Source organism: Acanthisitta chloris, unplaced genomic scaffold, assembly GCF_000695815.1.
Source record: "Acanthisitta chloris isolate BGI_N310 unplaced genomic scaffold, ASM69581v1 scaffold38062, whole genome shotgun sequence".
Taxonomy (NCBI): Eukaryota; Metazoa; Chordata; class Aves; order Passeriformes; family Acanthisittidae; genus Acanthisitta; species Acanthisitta chloris.
The window spans coordinates 24,114-45,175 of NW_008662837.1; the positions used below are offsets into that span (position 1 = coordinate 24,114).

The 21,062-nt window shown below is 52.7% G+C and overlaps 3 protein-coding genes across 3 annotated transcripts in view; 1 reads left to right on the forward strand and 2 right to left on the reverse strand.

Annotated features, from left to right (window-relative positions):
• Positions 1 to 14,847, forward strand: part of CDH23 (cadherin-related 23) — a 30,918-nt gene extending 16,071 nt beyond the window's left edge. Inside the window, exons 16-26 of the mRNA XM_009070739.1 lie at positions 6,142 to 6,202; positions 6,695 to 6,843; positions 7,870 to 8,005; positions 8,204 to 8,592; positions 8,685 to 8,786; positions 9,337 to 9,339; positions 10,385 to 10,534; positions 11,298 to 11,426; positions 11,546 to 11,674; positions 12,651 to 12,878; positions 14,785 to 14,847. Of these exons, the coding sequence (XP_009068987.1) occupies positions 6,142 to 6,202; positions 6,695 to 6,843; positions 7,870 to 8,005; positions 8,204 to 8,592; positions 8,685 to 8,786; positions 9,337 to 9,339; positions 10,385 to 10,534; positions 11,298 to 11,426; positions 11,546 to 11,674; positions 12,651 to 12,878; positions 14,785 to 14,847 (1,539 nt within the window). The remainder of the gene's footprint in view (positions 1 to 6,141; positions 6,203 to 6,694; positions 6,844 to 7,869; positions 8,006 to 8,203; positions 8,593 to 8,684; positions 8,787 to 9,336; positions 9,340 to 10,384; positions 10,535 to 11,297; positions 11,427 to 11,545; positions 11,675 to 12,650; positions 12,879 to 14,784) is intronic.
• Positions 875 to 1,291, reverse strand: LOC103798475 (chromosome unknown open reading frame, human C10orf105). Its single transcript, XM_009070738.1, has one exon. It carries the CDS (start codon positions 1,289 to 1,291, stop codon positions 875 to 877), a length of 417 nt encoding a protein of 138 aa, XP_009068986.1.
• A 2,344-nt stretch (positions 14,848 to 17,191) lies between the features above and the next one.
• Positions 17,192 to 21,062, reverse strand: part of LOC103798477 (chromosome unknown open reading frame, human C10orf54) — a gene marked incomplete at its 5' end in the record, with an annotated part of 5,095 nt that continues 1,224 nt past the window's right edge. The window contains 4 exons of the mRNA XM_009070741.1: positions 17,192 to 17,229; positions 17,489 to 17,676; positions 18,094 to 18,121; positions 19,548 to 19,660. Of these exons, the coding sequence (XP_009068989.1) occupies positions 17,192 to 17,229; positions 17,489 to 17,676; positions 18,094 to 18,121; positions 19,548 to 19,660 (367 nt within the window). The remainder of the gene's footprint in view (positions 17,230 to 17,488; positions 17,677 to 18,093; positions 18,122 to 19,547; positions 19,661 to 21,062) is intronic.

Sequence of the window (21,062 nt, forward strand, 5' to 3'; positions counted from 1 at the left end):
CTGACACAGAGCTGCACCCCACAGGGGTCTGAAACCATGTGAAACCCAGACAGATGAGGTGTAGTGCTCACCACAGGCATGGAGATTTCATCCAAAGAGGTGAACTCAGTGGATAAACACAGGGTGGGAAGAATTAAATCACTTTTTCGTGATGATTCCTCTAAACATGGGTTTCACTTCTGGCTGTCGTACCCTTTCCCAGCAGAAATGAGCAGCTCAGCTTTGCGCAGCGTCTTTCCAAGCCAGGAGCATCTGTGAGCCTCAAAAGGCCCGTTTAATGCATTTATCAGTGTATTTACCTGCTCCTGCTACTTGTTTATGGAAGCAGGTTTCCAGCAGACAGCTGTGCCCTGCATCCTTCCAAGCCTCAACCACAGCAACCCGTGACTCATTGCATGGGGAGTGGGGAGACAGGGACCAGCTAGCACACAGGGGGCATGAGCTTCCCTCCACCTGCTCAGGAGCACAGTTTGGGGGGTGATCTTGCCTGAGGATTGATTTTTGTGGAGCAGGTTTGCCCCAGGACGACTCTCTATAGACAGCCAGGTTGCTCCACTCTCTTCCAGGCTATTTGTTCAGGTGCAGCACAACTTGCGTGATGTTTTCCAAAAGAAATGAAGCACCAGTATTTTTTGGACTGCCTGGTGATAGCTGCAGGTGGGTGCAGTTTGGATGCTTCCACCTTTCCTGCCAGTAAACAGTAACTTGGAAAGCATTTGGGAAGCTGAAATTGCAAAATCTCCTATCGCAGAAAGACATGGCTGAGAAATGAGCTGCTCAAAGGGGCTCTGCTGGAATGCTCAGGATAGCAGGGGATGCTTGAGGAGGGCACTGAGCCTGAACCAAAAGCTTGAGAGAGAATAGCAGAGCAGGGTCACATTTTGGTGGACTCCATGATGTCCCAGTCCTGGCAGGTGGGGAAGATCCTGGAACAGGCGAGCTGGCTCTGAGCCACCGGCTGGCTCCTCCTGAAGCTGTTGATGGAGCGCCGCAGGGAGCCCAGGCGCTTCCAGAGCCTCAGCTGGGGCTCACTGGCATCCACTGGGTGATGGGGCATGCACTCGTGGGGCCCAGAGAGGGACTGGTCCAGCGCTGCTGGCTTGCAGAGGGTGACAAAGATGAGGAAAGTTGCCACGAGGAGGAAGATGCAGATAAGCGAGATGATGACAGGTAGTGGCTCTGTCATCTCGGGGGATGCAGTGCTGCCTGGGGCCAGCTGAGTGGTTGAAACCAGAAGCCCAAGGAGAGGTGGGGTGGGAGAGGTCCCGTTACCAGCATCCTCTGTGCTCATCTTCTCTGCAGTGCACCAGGTGATACAGAGAATTGATACAGGTGTTTACCACCTAGAAGCTGAACAGACAGCCACCCTCTGCCTAAACTGGTGGATTTTTGTCATGCCTTGATGTCCAAGATTCTCCCAGCCATGTTTTCTGTGACACAGGGAGACAGGAGGCATCCATCTGCTTTGCCAGAAGGCAAAGTGCAGAGGTGGGATTTATACCTGCAAAAGTATTGCCCTGAACTGAAGTGCAAAACCACCTGGCAAAGAAATCCATCACGGGTGGTGCTATGTACACATGGTACCATGGCCCCTGAGGGACAACACACGTGTTGCAGGAAGATTTTCTGGAAGAGATAAATATCCATGCACTAAAGCAGGTCCCTGCAAGTTGCTGGGGTTTGTTTCTTCTCTATTCCCCAGAAGTAAGGGTTTGTTGAATTGGTTGTCTTTTGGGGTTTTTTGATTATTCCAAGGAAACTGGATAGTCGTTTGAGCCTGTGCCCTGGTAAGTCCCCACTGAGCTATGGTATTGCACTAGCATTGCCTTTGGTTATTTGCAGGGGAGAAGTGTAACACCCTCACCCTGCTCGTGCCTAAAATCCTCTTGCGTCAGGCATTTTGCTGACCTGATTCCAGGTTCAGGCATGTCACAGGTTTCTCAGCCAATTCTGCAGAGTGATGTAAACCAGCTTCCCAAAGCCTCATGAGTGAGAGCTCTTACCTAACACTTGATGGTAATTGTCCTCTCCTTTTCCTGGCAGGTATATCCTCCCAAGAGCAGTTTGCACCCATTTTTTTTGCTCCCACGCACCCTCTAGCCCCAGACAGGCTGTTGGAGATGAGGGCAGGGGAAATCTTGCTGTGCCAACCCTCTGCCGTGCCCTTGGTGCTCCAGCCTGTATGCTGGAGGCAAAGCTTTATTAGACTGACTTTCCTACAGATATGTATGAGGTAGAAGAGGGATGGAGAGATGTTTGACAGGTCTGTGCTTGGAAAATGAGAAATTCAAAAATAAATGGATCAGTGTCTGAGAACACTTTAGCTCAGGTGAATCGCTGTATTGCAAGTGGGCTCAGGGACTGGGGCTCTTGTCACCTCCTCCAAAGTGGTGTTTTCACCTCTCTTCACCTCAAAGGTATTTCTTTATCATGCAGTCTCTCCTTGCCTGGCTCAGCCCCTTCCCCTCAGCTTTGGGAGCAGAGCAGCCTTCCCAAGGACCTACCACTCCACGGACAGGCTGCTCCTCTGTGCAGCCCGGGCATGGAAAACCAGCAGGCAGGGCTGCAGCATATCCACACCCAGGGCCGCCTGAATCAAGGTTTCCACGGCTACCTTAATGCTGGCATTTACTGACTGCACTGAGGTGTGAGCAATTCCTTCAGGCTGTTTTTGGCTCCCTTGGTGGTGGCTGCAGACTTTGTCTTTTTAATTTACTTGACAGTGTTCAGTGGAAACCTATCAGGAGGGATCACAGTGATGTTTTCCCAGGCTTTTTCAGCCATGCCACTCCTCCTGTCTTCCTCTTGCTTCCCATCTAGCCTGTCCTCATGCCCAGCTCAGCTGGCAGAACTGCAGGTGCAGTGAAGGTCTGGGCTTCCCACCCAAGCCCCACTTTGTCAACCCTGGTGGGTTAATAAGAAGTTTGCCCATCCTAGAAATCCCCCTCAGAAGGGTCATCTTTGCCTGATAGCTCTAAACATGGCATGTCTCCAGGAGCGCTCGGGACCCAGCACTGGGCACAAGGCAGCTGAGGATCAGAGGGAAAGAAGAGAAATTGCTAAAGGTAAAGTGCCTCTGAGGAAACAAAGAAGGAATGATTCTTGTGCATGAGCAGCAGAGAGGGTTATTCTGCCCAGCACCAGGCACTGCTCCCTGTCCTGGCCCAGCTGCCTAGTTTGGCAGTTTTTCATATGCTCTCACTCCCTTTCCTCAAAGTCCTGCAAAGAAAAGGCTGCTTTCAGGCACTGCTTGTAACAGCTCCGATGAAAAGCAGCTCTCATTCCTCTCCCTGTCTTGCTTAGCAACACTTTCCTGAAGCTCTCCAGCTTTTCCCAAAGCACTAAGTCCTTCCACCCACTTGTAGGAGGAGGTAATACTGGAGGGTAGCAAACACCCTGCTTCCCGACCCGGACGCTTGGGTACCAAAAGGAGGGCTGTGAGTGATGCTGTCACCCATCACCCTCACTGTTAAGCAACATCTCTGTATCCACAGGAATTTCCTCCTTTCCCATCACCGGGACAGATAAAGCAATGAACAGAGAAGGGAGGAGGGATGCCTGACCTCACACCGACCCACATTTCCCCCCATTTGCAGCCCTTTCCCAGCCCTTTCCCTGCAGGGCTGAGGGCAGCCACTCTGCAGCTGGGGGTCTGTCTCTCACCCCTCAGGGTGAGCCTGAGTGGCTGGAAGTGGGTTTGCTGCAGGGGTTAGGGCTCCCTACCTCTCACCAGCTGGCTGAGCCCGGGCTGTGCCTCCTGTGCGCCTGCCTTGCTGCCTCTCCCACCACGCTCTGACAGCTGCCAGCCCCCTTCTCCCTTTTGGGAGGGTGGGAGAGAGATGACAGCTGGGCTGGGCACAGCCTGAGCGTGCAAAGCCAAGGGGGCCCTGAGCCCCTCCCCAGGCTTTGCCAGTGCCATGGTGCCCCAAACTGTGTCCTGCTGGAGTGAGAGGTTGAGGCCCCTGGGATGTTTCCTCAGGCTTTGTCCCTGCGGGAAGGCTGAATGGTACAGTTGTGGGCTGAGCCGATGCTGGAGAAGGGGTGGCGGGCTGCCCTCCACATGCCTGCTCTCCATTTTCCCAGCAGCTCTACTTTTTACCATTCTTTTATTCCATCACCCCATACCCCCACCATGCTCCTTTTCTGACACCTTTCCAGTAGCTGGGGGTGTTTGAATGAGGGCTGTGAAAGGCTGGCTCTGCCTGCAGCCTAATCTCCAGCAGAGGGATAAAGCAGACTGGAGGCACTGGCACTCAGCTGCACATGATGCCTTCCACCTGCAGCAGAAAGAGCTTTTTTCCCCGGGCTTGCACTTCAGCAGCACTGTTTTCCCAAGTTTGGGACAGTCTGTCAAAAGTGTCATCTCTCCTTTGGGACCTCAGTGGGTCAAACCAGCAGCAGCCAAGCTTTTTCCAGGCTGCAGGCTGGCAAGTAAATGCATTGCTTTAATGCAAACACCTGGGCTGACCCATCTCACCTGGTCTACGTGCCAGAGCTGCGTGCAGAAAACGCTTGGGGTGAGCTGGGAAGACGATGGCTCACAGAGTGTTTGTGGGGTGCAGTTGGCCCATCCTGATATACATTCCCCTGGGCACAGCAGGGCAGGGAATGTCACAAAAAGCTGCGAAGGTTTGCCTCCCATCCCTTTGGTTTTCCTCCTCTGGCTGCATGATAGCTTTTCCCAGAAGGGAGCCAGTGCTTTGCCAAGGCAGATGGTCTGCCTGGGCATCGCTTGCCTGCTGCTGTGGGGCCTGTGCATCCTACAGGAGAGGAGACAGCCACTGGGCTGCCCAGAAACAGCCTCAGGGAGCCCTGAGCGTGGAAGGGCTGGTTTGGGATGGAGACCTCCCCACTGTCAAAGGAAGGTGCTTGGGTCCTTGATGGAACACAAAATAAGTGACAAGCAAGATGTCCCCTGGTCTGGGACAGAGATAAACAGTGGGTGTGGCACAGGGAGGAGAAATCCACATAGTTTGCAAGTGCAGAGGTCAGTATTTTCCAAGGTTTCTGCTGACACAAGCTGATTTGATGGAAGGGAGCAAGAGCAGTTCAAGGCATCTCGAAACTGTTTCAGAAGAGCTTCACTGACTCCTGCGTGTGTTGTGTGGGGCTGGGGGTGAAAGCCCTCACTGTTCCCACTGCTCATGCATCTTTTGCAGCACCTCCTCTTTCCAGTGCAAGTCTGGATGTAAACCCCCACCTGCCTGGGAAGAGGAAACCGCTGGGTAATATTGTAGGGAGAAGATGCGGCAGAAGCTGCCTTGCAGAGGGAAGCAGGCAGAGAATAAAGGCTAAGGCATTCCCTGCATCCTTGCCCTGGTGATTTGCAAGCAGCTACACTGTGGTCGAACTTTGGATGCTTTGTGGGAAGTGGTTTTTGCAGAGAGAAGTGCAGTGGCTCAGAGCCAGCTGGGTTGGGAGCCCTGGCCCTGCTGTACACTGCCAGGTCCTGCCTCCCAGCTGCTGGGGCTAGCTGCTGGGGGGGGTTTAGGGAAAGCACTGCAGTCTTGTTCAGTGACACCAGAGGGGACCCGTGCCTTGGGTTTCCCGGGGCAGACAGCTTATTTGGCACATGCCTGGACTGTACAGTGCATCTTAGTGAAGGCGTGTTCCCACCCACTGCTCAGGGCCTCAGGAGGACTCAACCCAGTGTTCAAAGCACCAGCATGCTCTACGCTGGTTGCATTCACATTTTTTTGGGTAATTTTTACATATGCTGCTGCTTGGGTGACTCACCAGGATGCTGTGGGCTGTGTGCCGACAGACATGGGAGCAGCTCTCCTTGCCCAGTTCAAATCATCCCAGAAAGGCTCCATTCCTGACAGCATTGCCAGTGAGACAAAGGTTGTTGTGCAGGGCAGGATCAATGAAGGTACCTCCACCAGCACAGAGACCTGCAAGCTTCGTGGCACGGTCTTCAGGCTCAACTCCCACCTCAATCCATCCAACAGCTAACCTGGCAGCCAAGGGCTCCCACTGTCCCTTCTGTGTAGTGATGAGGGGAGAGTAACTTATTTTGCTCTGCAGTTGGTAAGCTCTCAGGCTCAGGCGCAGGATGTCCAGCCTCGGCAGGGTGAGGGGACTGGTCATAGTCTGGGATTGTTTGCTCTTCATCTTCACTGCTTTTCTTTTCTCATGAAGGTGAAAGCCACAGATGCAGATGAAGGCATTAATGGGAGAGTGTGGTACAGGATTGTCAAGGGTAAGTCCAGGTGCCCCCTTCAAGCACTGGTGGGTTTGTACCAAACTCTGGCCAGCAACACACACAGCCTCAGGAGGTTAGAGAGTTTGACTCCTCTGTCAGTTGAAAGTCATTCCCTCTTGTCCTCTCACTCCAGGCCCTTGTCCAAAGTCCCTCCCCAGCTCTCTTAGAGCCCTTTTAAGCCCTGGGATGGGCTCTAAGGTCTCCCCAGAGCCTTCTCTTCTCCAGGCTGAACAACCCCAACTCTCTCAGCCTGTCTCCTTATCAGAGGTGCTCCAGACCTTGGCGCGTGTCTGTGGCCTCCTCTGGACCCACTCCAACAGGTCCACATCCTTCTGGTTTGATGAGATTCTGTAGCTCCTCCTGGCTTGACCCAAGGGCCAAACCTGATGACTATTCCTCCAAAATAGTCCTCTGGGGAAGGCTCAGTGTGTCACCAGGACAGATGTGGAAGCAGTGACCAACATCCCTCTGGCTTTTCCCCCCCACCAGGAAATGAGCACAACCACTTTCGCATCAATCCCAGCACTGGGCTGGTGATGAGAGGTGTGCGGCCCCTGGACAGGGAGCAAAACTCCTCTCACATCCTGGAGGTGGAGGCCTACAACACAGAGCATGGGCCCATGAGGAGCTCCGTGCGGGTAAGGACCTCATGGCTACTGAGGGGTGGACAGCAGAGAAGTTCGTGCAAAATATTTGGGATGCTTTGTCCTTTCCAGCTCTTGCAGTCATGCAGGAAATTAGAAAGATCTGAAATGAAAATGCTGACGTAAAGTCTCCGGGGGCTGCCTGTGGGTGGAGAATATCTTGTTGGGGTTTTTTGGTTGTTGTTTTTAATTTTTTCCTGTGACATTTCGGTGCGATGAGGCTCCTAAGTGATGCAGCAGGCACTGTCAGAGGGAGTCCCGCTCATCCAGCAAGACATTGCTGTGCTGTCAGGAGGAAAAGCCTGTTGAAACCTGTGTCTCCCGGCCAGGCATCTCTTTAAATAATCCAGGACCCAGTGGTGCTAATCTTTAGCCATGACACACCAGCTTCCCATGGTTCCCACAAACCCAGCCCTCTTCTTCCATCTATTTTTAGACCAGTGGTGGGGTGGGCTCTGACCAAGCATGACATGCCCACAGCACCAGTAGCAAGCAGAAAATCAGGAGGAGAAAAGATGCTCCCTGGGGAAACAGCAGCTCAACCCACTGAACTCTGAGTGAAATTTCCCACTGAGTCGCCAGCATTCCTACATTGTGAAGGTCTCCAGGTTGTGAGCAGGGGATCCCAAAGCATGGAGGAATTAGTGTACCCAGTGTACCTCCCTCCCACCAAGGAATGACTGAGTCACTCCAACCACAGGGCTTGTTTAAATCTGTGATGCTAAACCATTTGTGCTCACTCCATCAAGTGGTGTTTGTAGAAGAGATAATCACAGAATCCTAGAATGGTTTGGATTGGAAGGAACCTTAGAGTTCACCTAGTTCAAAACCCCTGCCATGGTCAGGAACACCTTCCACTAGCCCAGCTTGCTCCAAGCCCCATCCAGCCTGGCCTTGAACATCCTGAAATGTTTCTCCATGGGCACTGTGAAGGATATATTTCCCCTCACCAGTGTAGCAGCTGGTGAGGGTTCACAAGCCTGCCTGGCTCACCTGTGGTTTCCTTGGGGGGTTCCACAGGTGATTGTCTATGTGGAGGATGTCAATGATGAGGTGCCAGTATTCACTCAGCGCCAGTACAGCCGCCTGGGGCTGCGGGAGACAGCGGGGATTGGGACTTCAGTGTTGGTGGTCCGAGCCACTGACCGAGACACAGGTAGGAAGGTGGAGGTGAGATACACCCAGGTTGGGCAAAGTGGTGGAATCAGCCATTGCACGGATCCTGACTTGGCTGGGTTGAAATCTACACATGGGATGGATGGGTTCTGTTCCATGGTGGGAGTCAGCATCAGTGGTGCCTGCCTCTTTGGGATGCTTGGTCCAGCTGGCACCATAGTTCCTGCTTCCTCCCCAGGGAATGGTGGTCTGGTCAACTACCAAATTGTCTCGGGCGCAGAAGGGAAGTTTGAGATTGATGAGAGCACAGGCCTCATCACAACGATAGACTACCTGGACTACGAGACCAAAACCAGCTACTTGATGAATGTCTCTGCCACGGACCAAGCACCCCCCTACAACCAGGGCTTCTGCAGTGTGTATATCAGCCTGCTGAATGAGCTGGATGAGGCTGTAGAGTTCTCCAACAGCAGCTACGAGGCTGTGATCATGGAGAACATCCCCCTGGGCTCTGAGGTGCTCCGAGTCCAGGCTCGTTCCATCGACAATCTGAACCAGATCACCTATAAGTTTGACCCTAACACCAATGCCCAAGCACTCTCCCTCTTCAAAATCAACGGGGTCACTGTAAGTAGCCACCTCATGGTGCCTTCTGGCTTGGCTGTCCACTGTAAACTGTGGTGTTGGTGGCCAGCACAACTGTTGTTTGTCCTTGGCAGGGTGTGATCACAGTCAAAGGCCAGGTGGATCGAGAGAAAGGGGATTTCTACACCTTAACTGTGGTGGCTGATGATGGAGGACCAAAGACTGACTCTACAGCGGTGAGTAGCTTCTCCCCACTTCCCCACAATCTGCTGTCAACCTCAGGTAACCTCCCTCTTCCTGTGACATGGGACAGCATGTCCTAGCTGACTCCTCTGCTTTAGCCACCAGGGTCCGGAAACCCTGATTTGGGGAAAAACCTGCTAAGACAGTTTTGAAGGAGATAAATTTAGGGGCCTTGAAATACTTCATGGTGGTTTGTGTTTAAGAGGGTTATATTTGGCAGTTTCACAGGCAGCCAAGCAGGGAGGGATTTGCATTTCTCTGCCAGAGCAGGAGGCACACTGTGTGCATGGCCAGCCCATGGGTGCCAGTGGCTGCACTCCCCACACAGTGCCCTGCTCATCTGAACCTCTCCCAGGGCGAGAGGCAAATCTGCCAATCTTATCTAGAAAAAAACAAAGGGATGCATCAACAAAAGAGCCTCGCTGCAGAGGCGTACATGTGACACTGCTATGGTGGGATGCAGGGTTAACCCGCATCTCCTCATCCTTTACTAACTCCTTCTTCTTTGTGTTCTCTGTTTCCCTCTCTGCTCTCCTCCAACAGAAGGTAAGTATATCCATCATGCTGTCATCACCCTGGGGACCAGACTCCATCCCAAACTCCACATGCAGCAGCAAGGAGGGACTGGGGCAGAGGTCTCCAGCCCTGTCCCACCAGCCCCAGCCTCCATGGCCCTCCCCAGGACGTGGTGCGGCACCTGTGAGCCATCCTGCTGCTGGCAAGCAGAATCCTAGTGCCCTGATGGGGCTCCTGGGACAGCAGCTGCCGGATCCATCGCAGTGGCTGAATTAGCTCTCCCTGCTCCTGGCTCTCAGTTTTTAATTCAGCAGCAACAATAACCGAATTGCCCCAAGGCACACAACTCACTCCCCAGCTTCCTCCCGGGATGTTGTCACATTCCGACTGGCCGCACCTGGGGGCTCAGGGCACCCATAAATAAATCCCCGGGAACAGAAAGGCTCTTCCTCTCTCATTTCTGTTTTGCCTTGCAGTGCTTTGATTACAAACTCAATGAGAGCATTTCCTCTGGCTAATTGTGGCCAAAGTAGCCAGGTCCCATCCAAGCCTCTCGTGCCCATGTGCCTTTTCCCAAGAGGGAGCTCAGATCTCCTCTACACCCAGCTTGTCCTGGTTGAGTTAAATACACTCAGCTATGCCTTGTGTACCCGTTGTGCTTTAGAGCAAACTCTGCCTGACCCCAGTGCTATATGCATGGGTGAAATCACTATTTGTGAAAAACTTAGCAGGAAAGGGTCATCCTGCAGCAGCCTGAGCTGCTCCGTGCCCAGCTATTTGGAGGATTAAAAACAGAGGATGCTCCACAGAAAAATCCACCACTTGAGAGCTGCAGCAGCCTTGTGCTGTTTCTCTAGCCTCCAAGCATCCCTCCTCCTCTGCAGGCAGGGATGTAACTTCAGATCCTATACTCAAGTAGTGGCATCATTCCCACATAGGATGGATGGCACTCATGCTGTTGGCACCTTGGAGGGGTGCAGTGGGTTGAGTGTGTGTCAGGATGGCTGTTGATGCTGGGTGGGTGGGAGGTCAGCTCCTGTCCATGCCCCACCTGAGCCCTGTGTGATGCCCACAGGTGACCATCACAGTCCTGGACGAGAACGACAACAGCCCCCAGTTTGACATCACCTCTGACTCGTTTGTCAGTGTGCCTGAGGACATCGCCGTTGGCAAGCGGGTGGCACTGGTCCTGGCCCGCGATCCAGATGCAGGCAGCAATGGGCAGGTAGGGATACCTTCGGACAATGCTGTCAGGCATATGGTGTGATTCTTGGGGTAGTCCTGTGCAGGGCCAGGACTTGGACTTGATGATCCGTGTGGGTCCTTTCCAATTCAGAATATTCTACAGTTCTGTGAGACTGGCATGGAAGGCCTGGGGCTGTAGTAGTGTTTCACTGATGCAGAAATACCTCCACCAGTATCCTCCCAAGCCTTTCCCCTCTGTATCCTCGTGTGAGCAAACCCTGATCATTGATGCTAGCATTTTTTTGGGAGGTTTGTGCAGTGGATACCAGCACTTCTCAGCTGAGCTGTGCAGCAGGAGAGGAAAAACATTGTCCTTGGGCTGTCTGGGGTAAAGAGCTCTGCAGGACACATTTCAAAATGTGCCTGGCAATCTGAAAACCAGCTGTGGTCTCCCCCACCATGGAGCCGGGCAGCAAAGTCCTTGGCAGGCTGAGCAGGAAGCTCTCTGACATTTGCTGTTTTCATTACCATGCAGACAGGCGTTAATGAGGTCCTGTTACCCTTAACAAGAATTGCTGGCAGCATAGGAGTTGTGGATGCGACTGGGGCTGGCCAGGGGTGTTTACTTTGGGGTGGTTGCAATAATCCAGCACGTGTGGATCCCAGTACACTGGACCTTTTAAAAAGCTCTGAGTCTTTTTGAGGTGATGGCTGGGTTTATTTTTGTAGAGTTTCCTTTCTCTCCTTCCTCCTCACAGCATCACTTTGCCTGCCCTATTTTTCTTCCCCTGTGATGTTTCCAGGTGACTTTCTCCCTGACGTCAGGGAATATCGGCCAGGCTTTCGAGATCCGTACCACCAATGACACCTATGGAGAGGTGTTCGTGGCACGGCCACTGGACCGGGAGCTGGTGGATCACTACACCTTACGGGTCAGCACCAAACCACCCTGCTTATCTCCTCAGTCTTCTGGTTTGAGCACCCAGACTGCTTTCTTGGAACTATGAGCTTCAAAACAGCATATTTTTTGAAAATCCATCCCCAACTGCAGATCCAAGCATCAGATGGTGGCGTGCCCCCACGGAGGAAGGAGCACACTCTGCGAGTGAACATCCTCGATGTCAATGACAACCCTCCTGTCATCGAGAGCCCCTTCGGCTACAACGTGAGCGTGAGCGAGGTGAGCACCTGACCCTACTCCTCTCCTTCCATCCTCCCTTGGTGAGATCTGAGCATGAGACAAGTGGGGACAATGGAGTGTCCCTTGCAAACCTCACCTTGGCTCATTTAAGCTTTCGTGACCCCTTGCAAGCCTCATCTTTAGTCATTTAATTGTCAGTGGCCCCTTGCAAACCTCACCTTGGATGATTTAAGGGTTGGTGACCCCTTGCAAGCCCTAACTGGTGATGGACTCATAGTTTTGGGCTAGGAGAAAGCTCTGCAGGAAGCTTGAGCCCATGAGGCTGCAGGAACCAGTCAGAAGGAGAAGTGTCTACACACTGATGGAAATGCCGCCAAAGTGACACACGAGGCGGTGCGGTGCAGAACAGGAATGGCTTTCAGGAAGCTGCTTGGCAAGGGCTAGATAATTAAGCAATAAAACACAATCAGGCATGAGAAAAGACAACTTATTTCCTGACAGTTTAATTCCTGGGCTGGGGGTGGAGGAGGAATCCTCAATTTGGTGATGAAAAATGAAATATGAATAATAGCCAGTGCCACTTAGCTGTGAGGAACTGCTGCTCATGATTTATAGCTTTGCATTAAGGTTATTGCCTGTTAGGGTTTTCTTATCTATTTAATACTTGTTCAGAGCTGGCTGAAGAACAGAATTTCTGTTTTGATTTCTCCCATAATGGGACTATCCAAAAATAATTAGCTCAGCTCTGAGTCCATTTCACAACCTTCAACTTTGCACACATACTGGGTTTTACGGTCTTCCACGCTGTGTCAGACTAGATAAGACCTAATGTGCAGCTTTCTGCTGAGCTGCTGGATGTTGGGGCAACAAGTTTGGAGCCTCAAGCACTTCAGTGCCTGGAAAATCCCCTCTCTATATTAGAATTACATTATTAATTATGTATTTTATACGTGATGAGGCTCACGGGATTTATGTCGTGTATCTTTGCTGCTCACACCAACATCTCACCCTGCAGAATGTTGGTGGTGGCACAGCAGTGGTCCAGGTACGTGCCACCGACCGGGACATCGGCCTCAACAGTGTCCTTTCCTACTACATAACTGGTGGAAATGAGGACCTGACGTTCCGCATGGACCGTGTCACTGGTGAGATTGCCACCCGGCCCTCCCCACCAGACCGCGAGCGGCAGAGCTTCTACAGACTGGAGGTCACTGTTGAGGATGAGGGCAACCCCTCCCTGTCGGTGAGCCACCAAAATGGGCTTTTCCAGGAGGACGATGGGGCTGGGCAGTGCTGTGGGAGTGATCCTAGCATTGAGACATCAAGGATGAAAGGGGGGAAAAGAAAGGCACAGGGCGTGATGTTTGGTGACCCAGGAGTTTGGGTCATGACTTGGGGTCCAAATCTGCTGTGCACAGGTTGGGTTCAGAGCCTCCTTTGGCATGTGGTCCTGCGAGACCCTCTCTCACAGTGATTTAGAGAGCTACCATCTCCAATCTGTAAATTCCAAAAATACCATAAGCATCCCTGTTGGCAGCTGCAGGAGTTGTCCTCCTCACAGGCTCCTCCTGCACTAAGTCTGGAAGGTCTCCAGATGTCTTCCATCCATCTCAGCAGCAGGAGTGGCTGGAGCAGCAGCTGAACCACAGTTTTGTTCACCATGGACCAGTGTGTGTCTGCTGTGGTCCTTGTGAATGAGAAGAGCTCTGCTAATTGGACAATGGTATGGAGTGACAAGACAAGAAGGAATGGCTTCACACTGACAGAGGGCAGGGTTAGATGAGGTATTTAGGAAGAAATTCTTCCCTGTGAGGGTGGTGAGGCACTGGCACAGGTTGCCCAGAGAAGCTGTGGCTGCTCCATCCTGGGAACTGCTCAAGGCCAGGTTGAATGGGGCTTGGAGCAACCTGGGCTAGTGGCAGGTGTCCCTGCCCACAGCAGGGGATTGGAATGAGATGTTTAAGGTCCCTTTCAACACAAACCTGCTGCTATAGCTGTTGTGGTCCCTACTGCATGAGATCTGAGGAACTTGTGAGTCGTGTTGCTGCCATCTGGAGTGTCCAGCCCACGGTGATCAGGGTCTAAGCATACATTTTGGGGCTGATGTGAGACCCCATCCATCATCCTGTGGTCTGGGGAGGTGATTGCCTTGCTTTGTTCATTATTTGTGACTCTAAGGAGGACTCTAGCATGGGAGAATCAAAAGAGCAAATACCATGTGGGGCATTTTCCAGCCCTGAGTCCCTCCTGACCCCCAAGTCTCTGTAGGGAGGTTAATGAGCACCTGGCTGCACCAAGGAAGCCCACATAGTGAGATAGGCTGACACCCTGTGTGACATCTTGCCATCCTTCCTGACCCCCATCTCCACCTGCTATCTCTCACCATCTCTCTGCTCTCCCAGCAGAGTTCTGCCTGCAAAGCCCTGCTCTGCATTTTGAGGAAACAGGTCACAGCCAACTGTGCAAACTGTGCACTCTCAGGCTTTGTGCTTTCAGCTCCTTCCTGGGTAGTTTACACTCCTGCTTCTGGTTCATCATCTTTTCTGTATGCTGTGCTGCCACTGAGGCTTAAATCTAGGTGAGTGAGAAGGCAGCTTCATGTGACTGCAACACCCCATACCATCAGCCTCCCCTTGCCCCATCAGTGTGGCACTGTGAGAGCATCGCTGGTGTTTCAGTGCCGAGGAATGCTGTGTGCCGAGCCAGCAAATCCCATTGCCATGGCAATGCCCTCTTCCCTTCCTAGGGCCAGAGAGGGCACGTGTCCCAACTTACCACTTCACACTGCCAAAGTGGTGTCCCAGCAGCCTCGCTTGTCCTCAGAGGTTCGGCTGCGTGACCACCACATCACTCACACAAGTTATGTCAGCAGCGATGGTACAAATCCCACCACACTGAAGCAAAACAAAGCACCCAGTGACCTGATTCCTGAGCAGAGAGCAGAATTTCAGCCCATTTTGGAGCTTGAGGTTGCTTAGGTCTTGTGAAAGGCTGTCCGGCGTGTCGCTCGGTGCCTGCTGGCCTCATGCCTGGGCACTGAAATGATGTCTGCTAGAAACTGTGGTTTCACAAGTAGGTCCAGGCCAATGCAATGATGCACAAAAGGGGATGATTGTTTGTCATTTGTCCTACCCTCCATGTGCTTCAAGATTCGGCCTGTGGGAGAGACAGAGGAGACGGAGCTGGAAGAGGACATGGAAGTCCCTTGGTAATCTGGGATACCCAGGACACCAAGGGAACATGGAAGACTGGCCAAGAGGATGGTCCTGGGAGCTGGAAATGCAGGGCCAAAAGCTAAAGGGATGTTAATTAAAGGAAAACATTTACCCCAAAAAGCACTGCAGGAAAAAAACCCTTCAGAATTGGGTGAGCTGCAACTGGAAGGTCTTGGTGTTCGTGTGTGGGAATTGCAGGAGTCACTTGCGTGCTGTCGGACCCTGGTGCAGGCCAGCAGCTGCACTTCCCCAAGGGCTGGCCCTGCTCCGGACTGGTTGGCATGCTTGCTGCAGCAGAAGGAAGGATGTTTGCCCAAGGGAGCTGTGGCACCCACATGCGCCAGGGCAGGGATCGTCCTGGCACCCACAGACTCAGGCACTGGCGGTTCCAGCAAAGCATGCTGGGTCCTCACTGCCCAGATGCCTATCTTGCAGCTGGGTCACCTTCATACGCATGTGTTTTCTTCTCCACTGGTGGTGAGAGCCAAGGTGGGGTGCCAGTACCCAGTGGGTCACAACTCCTGCTCCAGCATGTGTGGAATCCTGAGTAGCCCTTGGGTAGCCACTGTCACCCCTAGATGTCTTTAGTTTTCCTTCTGGTGAGTTTTCCAGGTGTGAAAGAGTCCTAAATGACACTCAGTACCCCAACATGCAGCACCAGTGCCTCTGGCAGAGAGTATGGCTGCTCGGCTTACCTCTGCCTGCAGCACCAGACATCCCAGCAAATGGGATTCCTGCCACATAGAGCAGAAACCCTTTCCAACAAAGCTTTATTCTGTCATCGAACAGTGCATTCGTTAGCAAACAGAGGGACTTGGAGACGGTTTCAAAGCAGTTAGGACCCGCGGGCAAGCAAATCCCCGGCTTGCCTTTCTGGCTGCAACTGCTGGGACAGGGAGAGGGAAGTGCCAGTGGCACTGGGTGAGCCTCCCCAGCAAAGCTGGGAAGGGGCTGAGCCGTGGGTGGCAATAAAGCACAAGTCTCATGTTCAGGAAGTTACATCCACGGTACGTAGTAAGTGTGGGTTCTGGCTTCTCCTTCATCCCTGAACTATATTGAAGTTGCTCTTGCTGAAGCCAACACTAGATTATTCAAATCCTGCAGCAACCCAGGGTCTCCCCAGTCCATTCCAGAGGCAAACACGGTTTTCTCCAGCCATGTAGTGTCGAAATCCATATGCTGCCGGGGACGCTCTGCCTGGGCACACTGCCTGGTACAGCTATTGCTCAGATCTGACACTGTTTTAGTATGACTAATGTTTATGTTTGTCTCGTGGCAATTTTTTTCTCCACTTTACAACAAAAACAGAAGCAAGAGGAAAAAAACCCCAAACACACTCTTTGAGTAATAGTGTCTACCACAAGGTTTTATCTCTTTACTGGGGCTGAGTCATGCTGGAGCCTGACCCATGGCTTCTTTTGGATAAGTGATGCCGGGGTGCTCTGTTCAGATGCTGCAAGAGCACCCACATCCCCCAGGGCATCAGTGTCCTCTCACAGTGGCCCCAGGGATGACTGCTCTGGCCATGTTGGCCCCAGGAGGGTTGGAGGAAGGCATCCATAATGTTTCCCACTGCCTGCTACATTCCCATGCCTCTACCTCTCCACAGGGGCTCTCAGCCATGTCACAGAAACATCCTCCAACACCCTCCAAAAAAACCCAAATGAAAACCATAAACATCCTTTTTTTCTTTTAATCAGCACTGATAATGAAACAAATAGAAAGAGAAATTCCCTTGATCCCAAGCCAAGGAGAAAACTGCAGCAGAAATAAGGCTCCTCCCGACATGTCGGCAGCATCATGAGTCCGTGGCCATCTCAAAAGGCTGGGGGGAAGGAGTGCTCTGGTGGCAGCAAGGAGCCTCTCCCCTTCCTGTTTTGCAAAGAAAAAGGTAGCACAAGGTTGGCTGGTGACCCTGTTTAGTTTCACACTGGATCAAGTACTTTACCATCCACTCCCAGAGAGGATGTTCAGTCAAGGATGCAGAAACAGGTTGATGTTGCAGAGCTTAAAGCCCTGGCAATAAGTTAAATCCTCAGGGAAGTTTACAGGTGCAGGACATCCTTCCATCGCCACGTCCTCAATTTTCAGCTAGTCCATGAAATGTGAGCAGTACAGAGCCATGCTCTTCTCCATTGAAACAGGTTGTTAAAAACCAAAATCCAGGCAAGAGAGGTTCACCTCCAGTCCTGGGGCAGAGGCAGGATGGGAGATGAGGGCAAGGATCCTGCACCCAGCTTCATTTCTGAAGGTTTTGCTGCCCCTGGCCCTGCCACCCTCCCGGGGGTCTTGGCTGGGCGAGCATGGCATGGTCTGCAGGATGTGGTTTCCTCTGGAGTCTTTAGGCTTTCAAGGAATTTGGTGAATCAGGGACAGGATCTGGAAAAGGGCAGACCAGGGATATTAGTCTAGCTTGCAGCTGAAGGGATGTGCTTTGAGAAGTAGCCAAACTCTGCTTTTGCGTGGAAAACAGAGGGTTTGGGTCCCTCCCATCTTCAGAGGCCTGGGACTGGATGTCCTACATTACACAAAGTTTGCAGCGGATATTTAACCCCCCTTTTCCCATTCACCCTGCCTGCCCCTTTCCTTCCTGCCCCGTTCCAGCCCCCGCGGTGGCTCAGCATCGCCAGTCACTCACCCAGCGTTGGGAAGAAGCAGTCCCCGGGGCCAGGGGGGGACAGGGGGGTGCTGGGCTCGGAGAGCAGGTGCCGGCCAGATTCGGAGGGCAGCCGGCTGGCCATGTAGGACAGCTGGGGTCGGGGCTGTGGCTCTGCGCTCACTGAGGGGACTGCCTCGAAGACAGGGTTTTCAATTCCATGGGCACTGCTGTGGGAGAGGAGAGAGATTTTTATTTTTATTTCAGGAGACTTTTTTATCCCCAGGGCTTTGGCTGAGCCAAGCAGGCCAAGGAGCAGGTTCAGGTAGTCACATCTCAGCTGAGAGCAAACAGGGAGTCCAGTGTAGGGGTGGAAAGCTTAGACAAAGTTGTTTCATGTTCTCCTGGGGTGTGGGGAGATGCATGCCACTTTCCACTCAGAGGGAGGGAAAAGAAATAGCAGCTTCCCAGAATGGGACAGGACCCAGGGCATGGGTGCCACCAGCATCCTCTTTGCTCTGCCAGGCTGAGGATATATGCTGACTTCAAGGGAAAGGAAGAGAGGACAAGAACCTTGCAGGGTCTGGGATGCAGGCAGAGGGGAGGTGAGGAGGTGGGGGGAGCTGGGAGCACATGGGTTTTCTTACCTATCCATCCTGACAAGCTCATGGGCACCTGCCAAAGACAGAACAGTTGGGGTGAGTGCAAGCAGCACAAAGCCCAGTATCAGACCCAGAGCCACTGCCAGCACTGTTTTCTGGTATCTCATGCACCTCCAAGTCCTCCTCTTCCTCTGTGTTCCTCCCTCCCTCACCCCCTTCTTTGGACCTCTACTTTGCTCCCAAACCTCCTTCTCTGCAGCCCTGCCCTCTCCTGCCTTGTTTACTCCACAGCCCAGCCTCCTCCCCGATTGAAATTACAGGCTCCAAAGAAGGGGGAAGAGGAGTTCTGCTGGCATGGGGTGTGGCAAGGAGTAGCTGTGATGCCTCAGCTGCAGCCCAGCCCAGATGCACCCACCACCCACCTGTGACACCGTCCCAGGGCTCTGCAAAACAGTGCCTGGCATTTGGCTGCTCCTGTTACATATTTCCTCATCCCCTTTGTCACAGCAGATCATACAGCCTGTGTTACTGGGCTGTGCTGGATGCCTGTACGGCAAAGCATCCCAACCCAAGGTGCTCAAGTTTTGGCCCAAAGTGGGCCAAAGAAAAGCGCTGGGTGGATACTTGAGAAGCACATCCCCCTGGAAAAATCCTCTGCCTCTGCGAAATAACATCTAGGTGATGCTTTGCAGAATGGAGGTGGGAGCTGCACCCTAGTCAGAGATAAATGGGTGCATGAAGGCACGTGGACAGGATTCTGGGCCGGGGGTGGATGTCGAAAGTGCAGTTCCCATTCTTGTGGTGGCATCGTGCCTGCTGCTGCTGCGGAAACCACTTCTCCAGAGAATTTGCTCGGAGCCACACAGCCACCCACGGAGCTGCATGAGGGAAACCGCAGGGCCCCGGCTTGCCCAAGGGCTGATGAAATGGCTCTGCCAGTTAAGGTGGTGCCCCTTTCCGCTTAATTACTGAAATCTCTGGGAGCCAAGCACGGGCAGGAGCTGGCAGCCAGCTGCACCTCGGCACTGCCTGGTATTCCAGGGCTGGGGCAGCAGAGGGGAGACCTGACTTGCTTCAGTCTTATTGCCATAGACATGTCAGGAATCTTATTAAAGAGGGTGGGGAGAAAAAGCACAATTAATGCTTTTCCAATCACTTAGAAGGCAAAGCTTCTATTTCAGGTGTGTGGTAGAGGGAGGGATGAGTAAACAAGACAGATCTCACAGTGGATGGGGAGGAAAGGGCTCAGCAGGCAGGCAGCATCTTTATAGTCTCAGTCCTCCCAGCACACTCCTCACCAGCAGCCTGCAGGCATGCATGTCCCTACCCAGGACAGCTTTGCAGGAGGCAGCTGGCAAGGCCCTGTCTTTGAGCCACTTTATACCATGCCCATGGGACTCAGGGCAGCCAAATCAGCTGACCCCAGCAGGACACATCCAATCCCATCCTTGCCATGCTGATGCAGCCCAGGAGATGAGATGGGTGTCCCTGGTACATACGTCTGCTGGTGACAGCTTGTCTCTGCTTGTAGATCAGGAGCAGGATGAGGGGCAGGCAGAGGATGCCTACAATGCAGGCGCCTGTGGCCAGTGCGGCAGCCGTGATATCTGTAAGAGGAGAGAGATGGGGAGGGGTCACCTTCCATCTCCTTGGTTTCCTCAAACCAGAACCATAGAATCATTTAAGCTGGAAAAGACCTTTAAGGTCATCAAGTCCAGCACAGGGCAACCCTATGTTGCCCTTCACTGAGAGGGTGGTGAGTCACTGACACAGGTTGCCCAGAGAAGTTATGGATGCCCCATCCCTGGAAGTGTTTAAGGCTGGGTTGGATCAAGCTCTGAGCAACCTGGTTCAGTGGAAGGTGTCCCTTCCCCTGGGGATCATGGCCAGGAGGCTTGGAATGAAATTATCTTTAAGGTCCCTTCCAGCCCAAGCCATTCGGTGGTACTATGATGTGATGCAACTCTCTGATACATGGGTAATCTGCTCCTAACAGGATTTGCATAACGATGCATTGCCAGCTGTGGAGATAAGCTCTGAGGCATCATTTTTTAGGACCTTGACCAAAGTCCTTCATTGCTGGATGACATTCCAAGGTCTTTCTTTGGTCTTTTAGATACGAGGAGAGAAGCCCTGATAAAGACTCCCAGCAATTTTGGAGTGCTGACTGACCTACAGCCAACCTCACAGTACTCAGGGCTCATTCCTCAAGGCCTCTGCTAAGGAACATGCCCTTGGAGGACACTACCTATGGAGGATCCCAGAAAGGCTGGCAGCCTGTCGGCATGTCAAATTCTGTGGGATGGCCCGTGGAGGGGTTGAGGGCTGCCTAAATCAAGGGCAAGTTCAGCTCAAGCCCTCCTTTCCTGCGTTTCCATCTGCAGAAGCATCTTCTTGCTCCATTTGTCTGTGTTTTAAGAGGGACATTTTCCCCCTTTCTTGCCTGTCAGCATATGGTGTCCCAGCACTTGAGACTGAGGGTTTGGGACAGAAAGCACTACTTGTGAGAAGCAGGGGGCTGTTTCCCTTGTCTGGGCTGGCCCCAACTATGCTGCAAACCCCCTGCACAATGAAGTGTGGGCATCTCCATGTCTAGACACAGTGCCGGGAAAGCCTCATGTTGTCTGAGCGCTCAAGCAAGGTTTGGGTTTCCCCTGCTCAGGGCAAAGCAGCATAGGCTTATGGTGTTCCAAGAGATTTCCACAACTCTTTACCTTTCTGCCCCTTCCCATCTCTAAGAAATCCCTGATTCTGTTGTGGGGGTGGGGCTCAGGTGCCTTAGACCTGTATAGAGAATGATCTCCACGGGCTTCAAGACAGTCATGTGCAGGTGATGGACTAAAGGAGGCTCTCCTCAGGCTGAGAACATGCCTGTCAGATGCATCCTGTGGGGACAGCATCGGAAACCACCCTCCCAGCAACTGACCATGAGGTTGCGTCTGTGTGTTTGAAGCAAGCAGTAATCTCTAGGAAAATACATAGGCCAGGATGGCAAGCAGCACATTGGAAAGAGT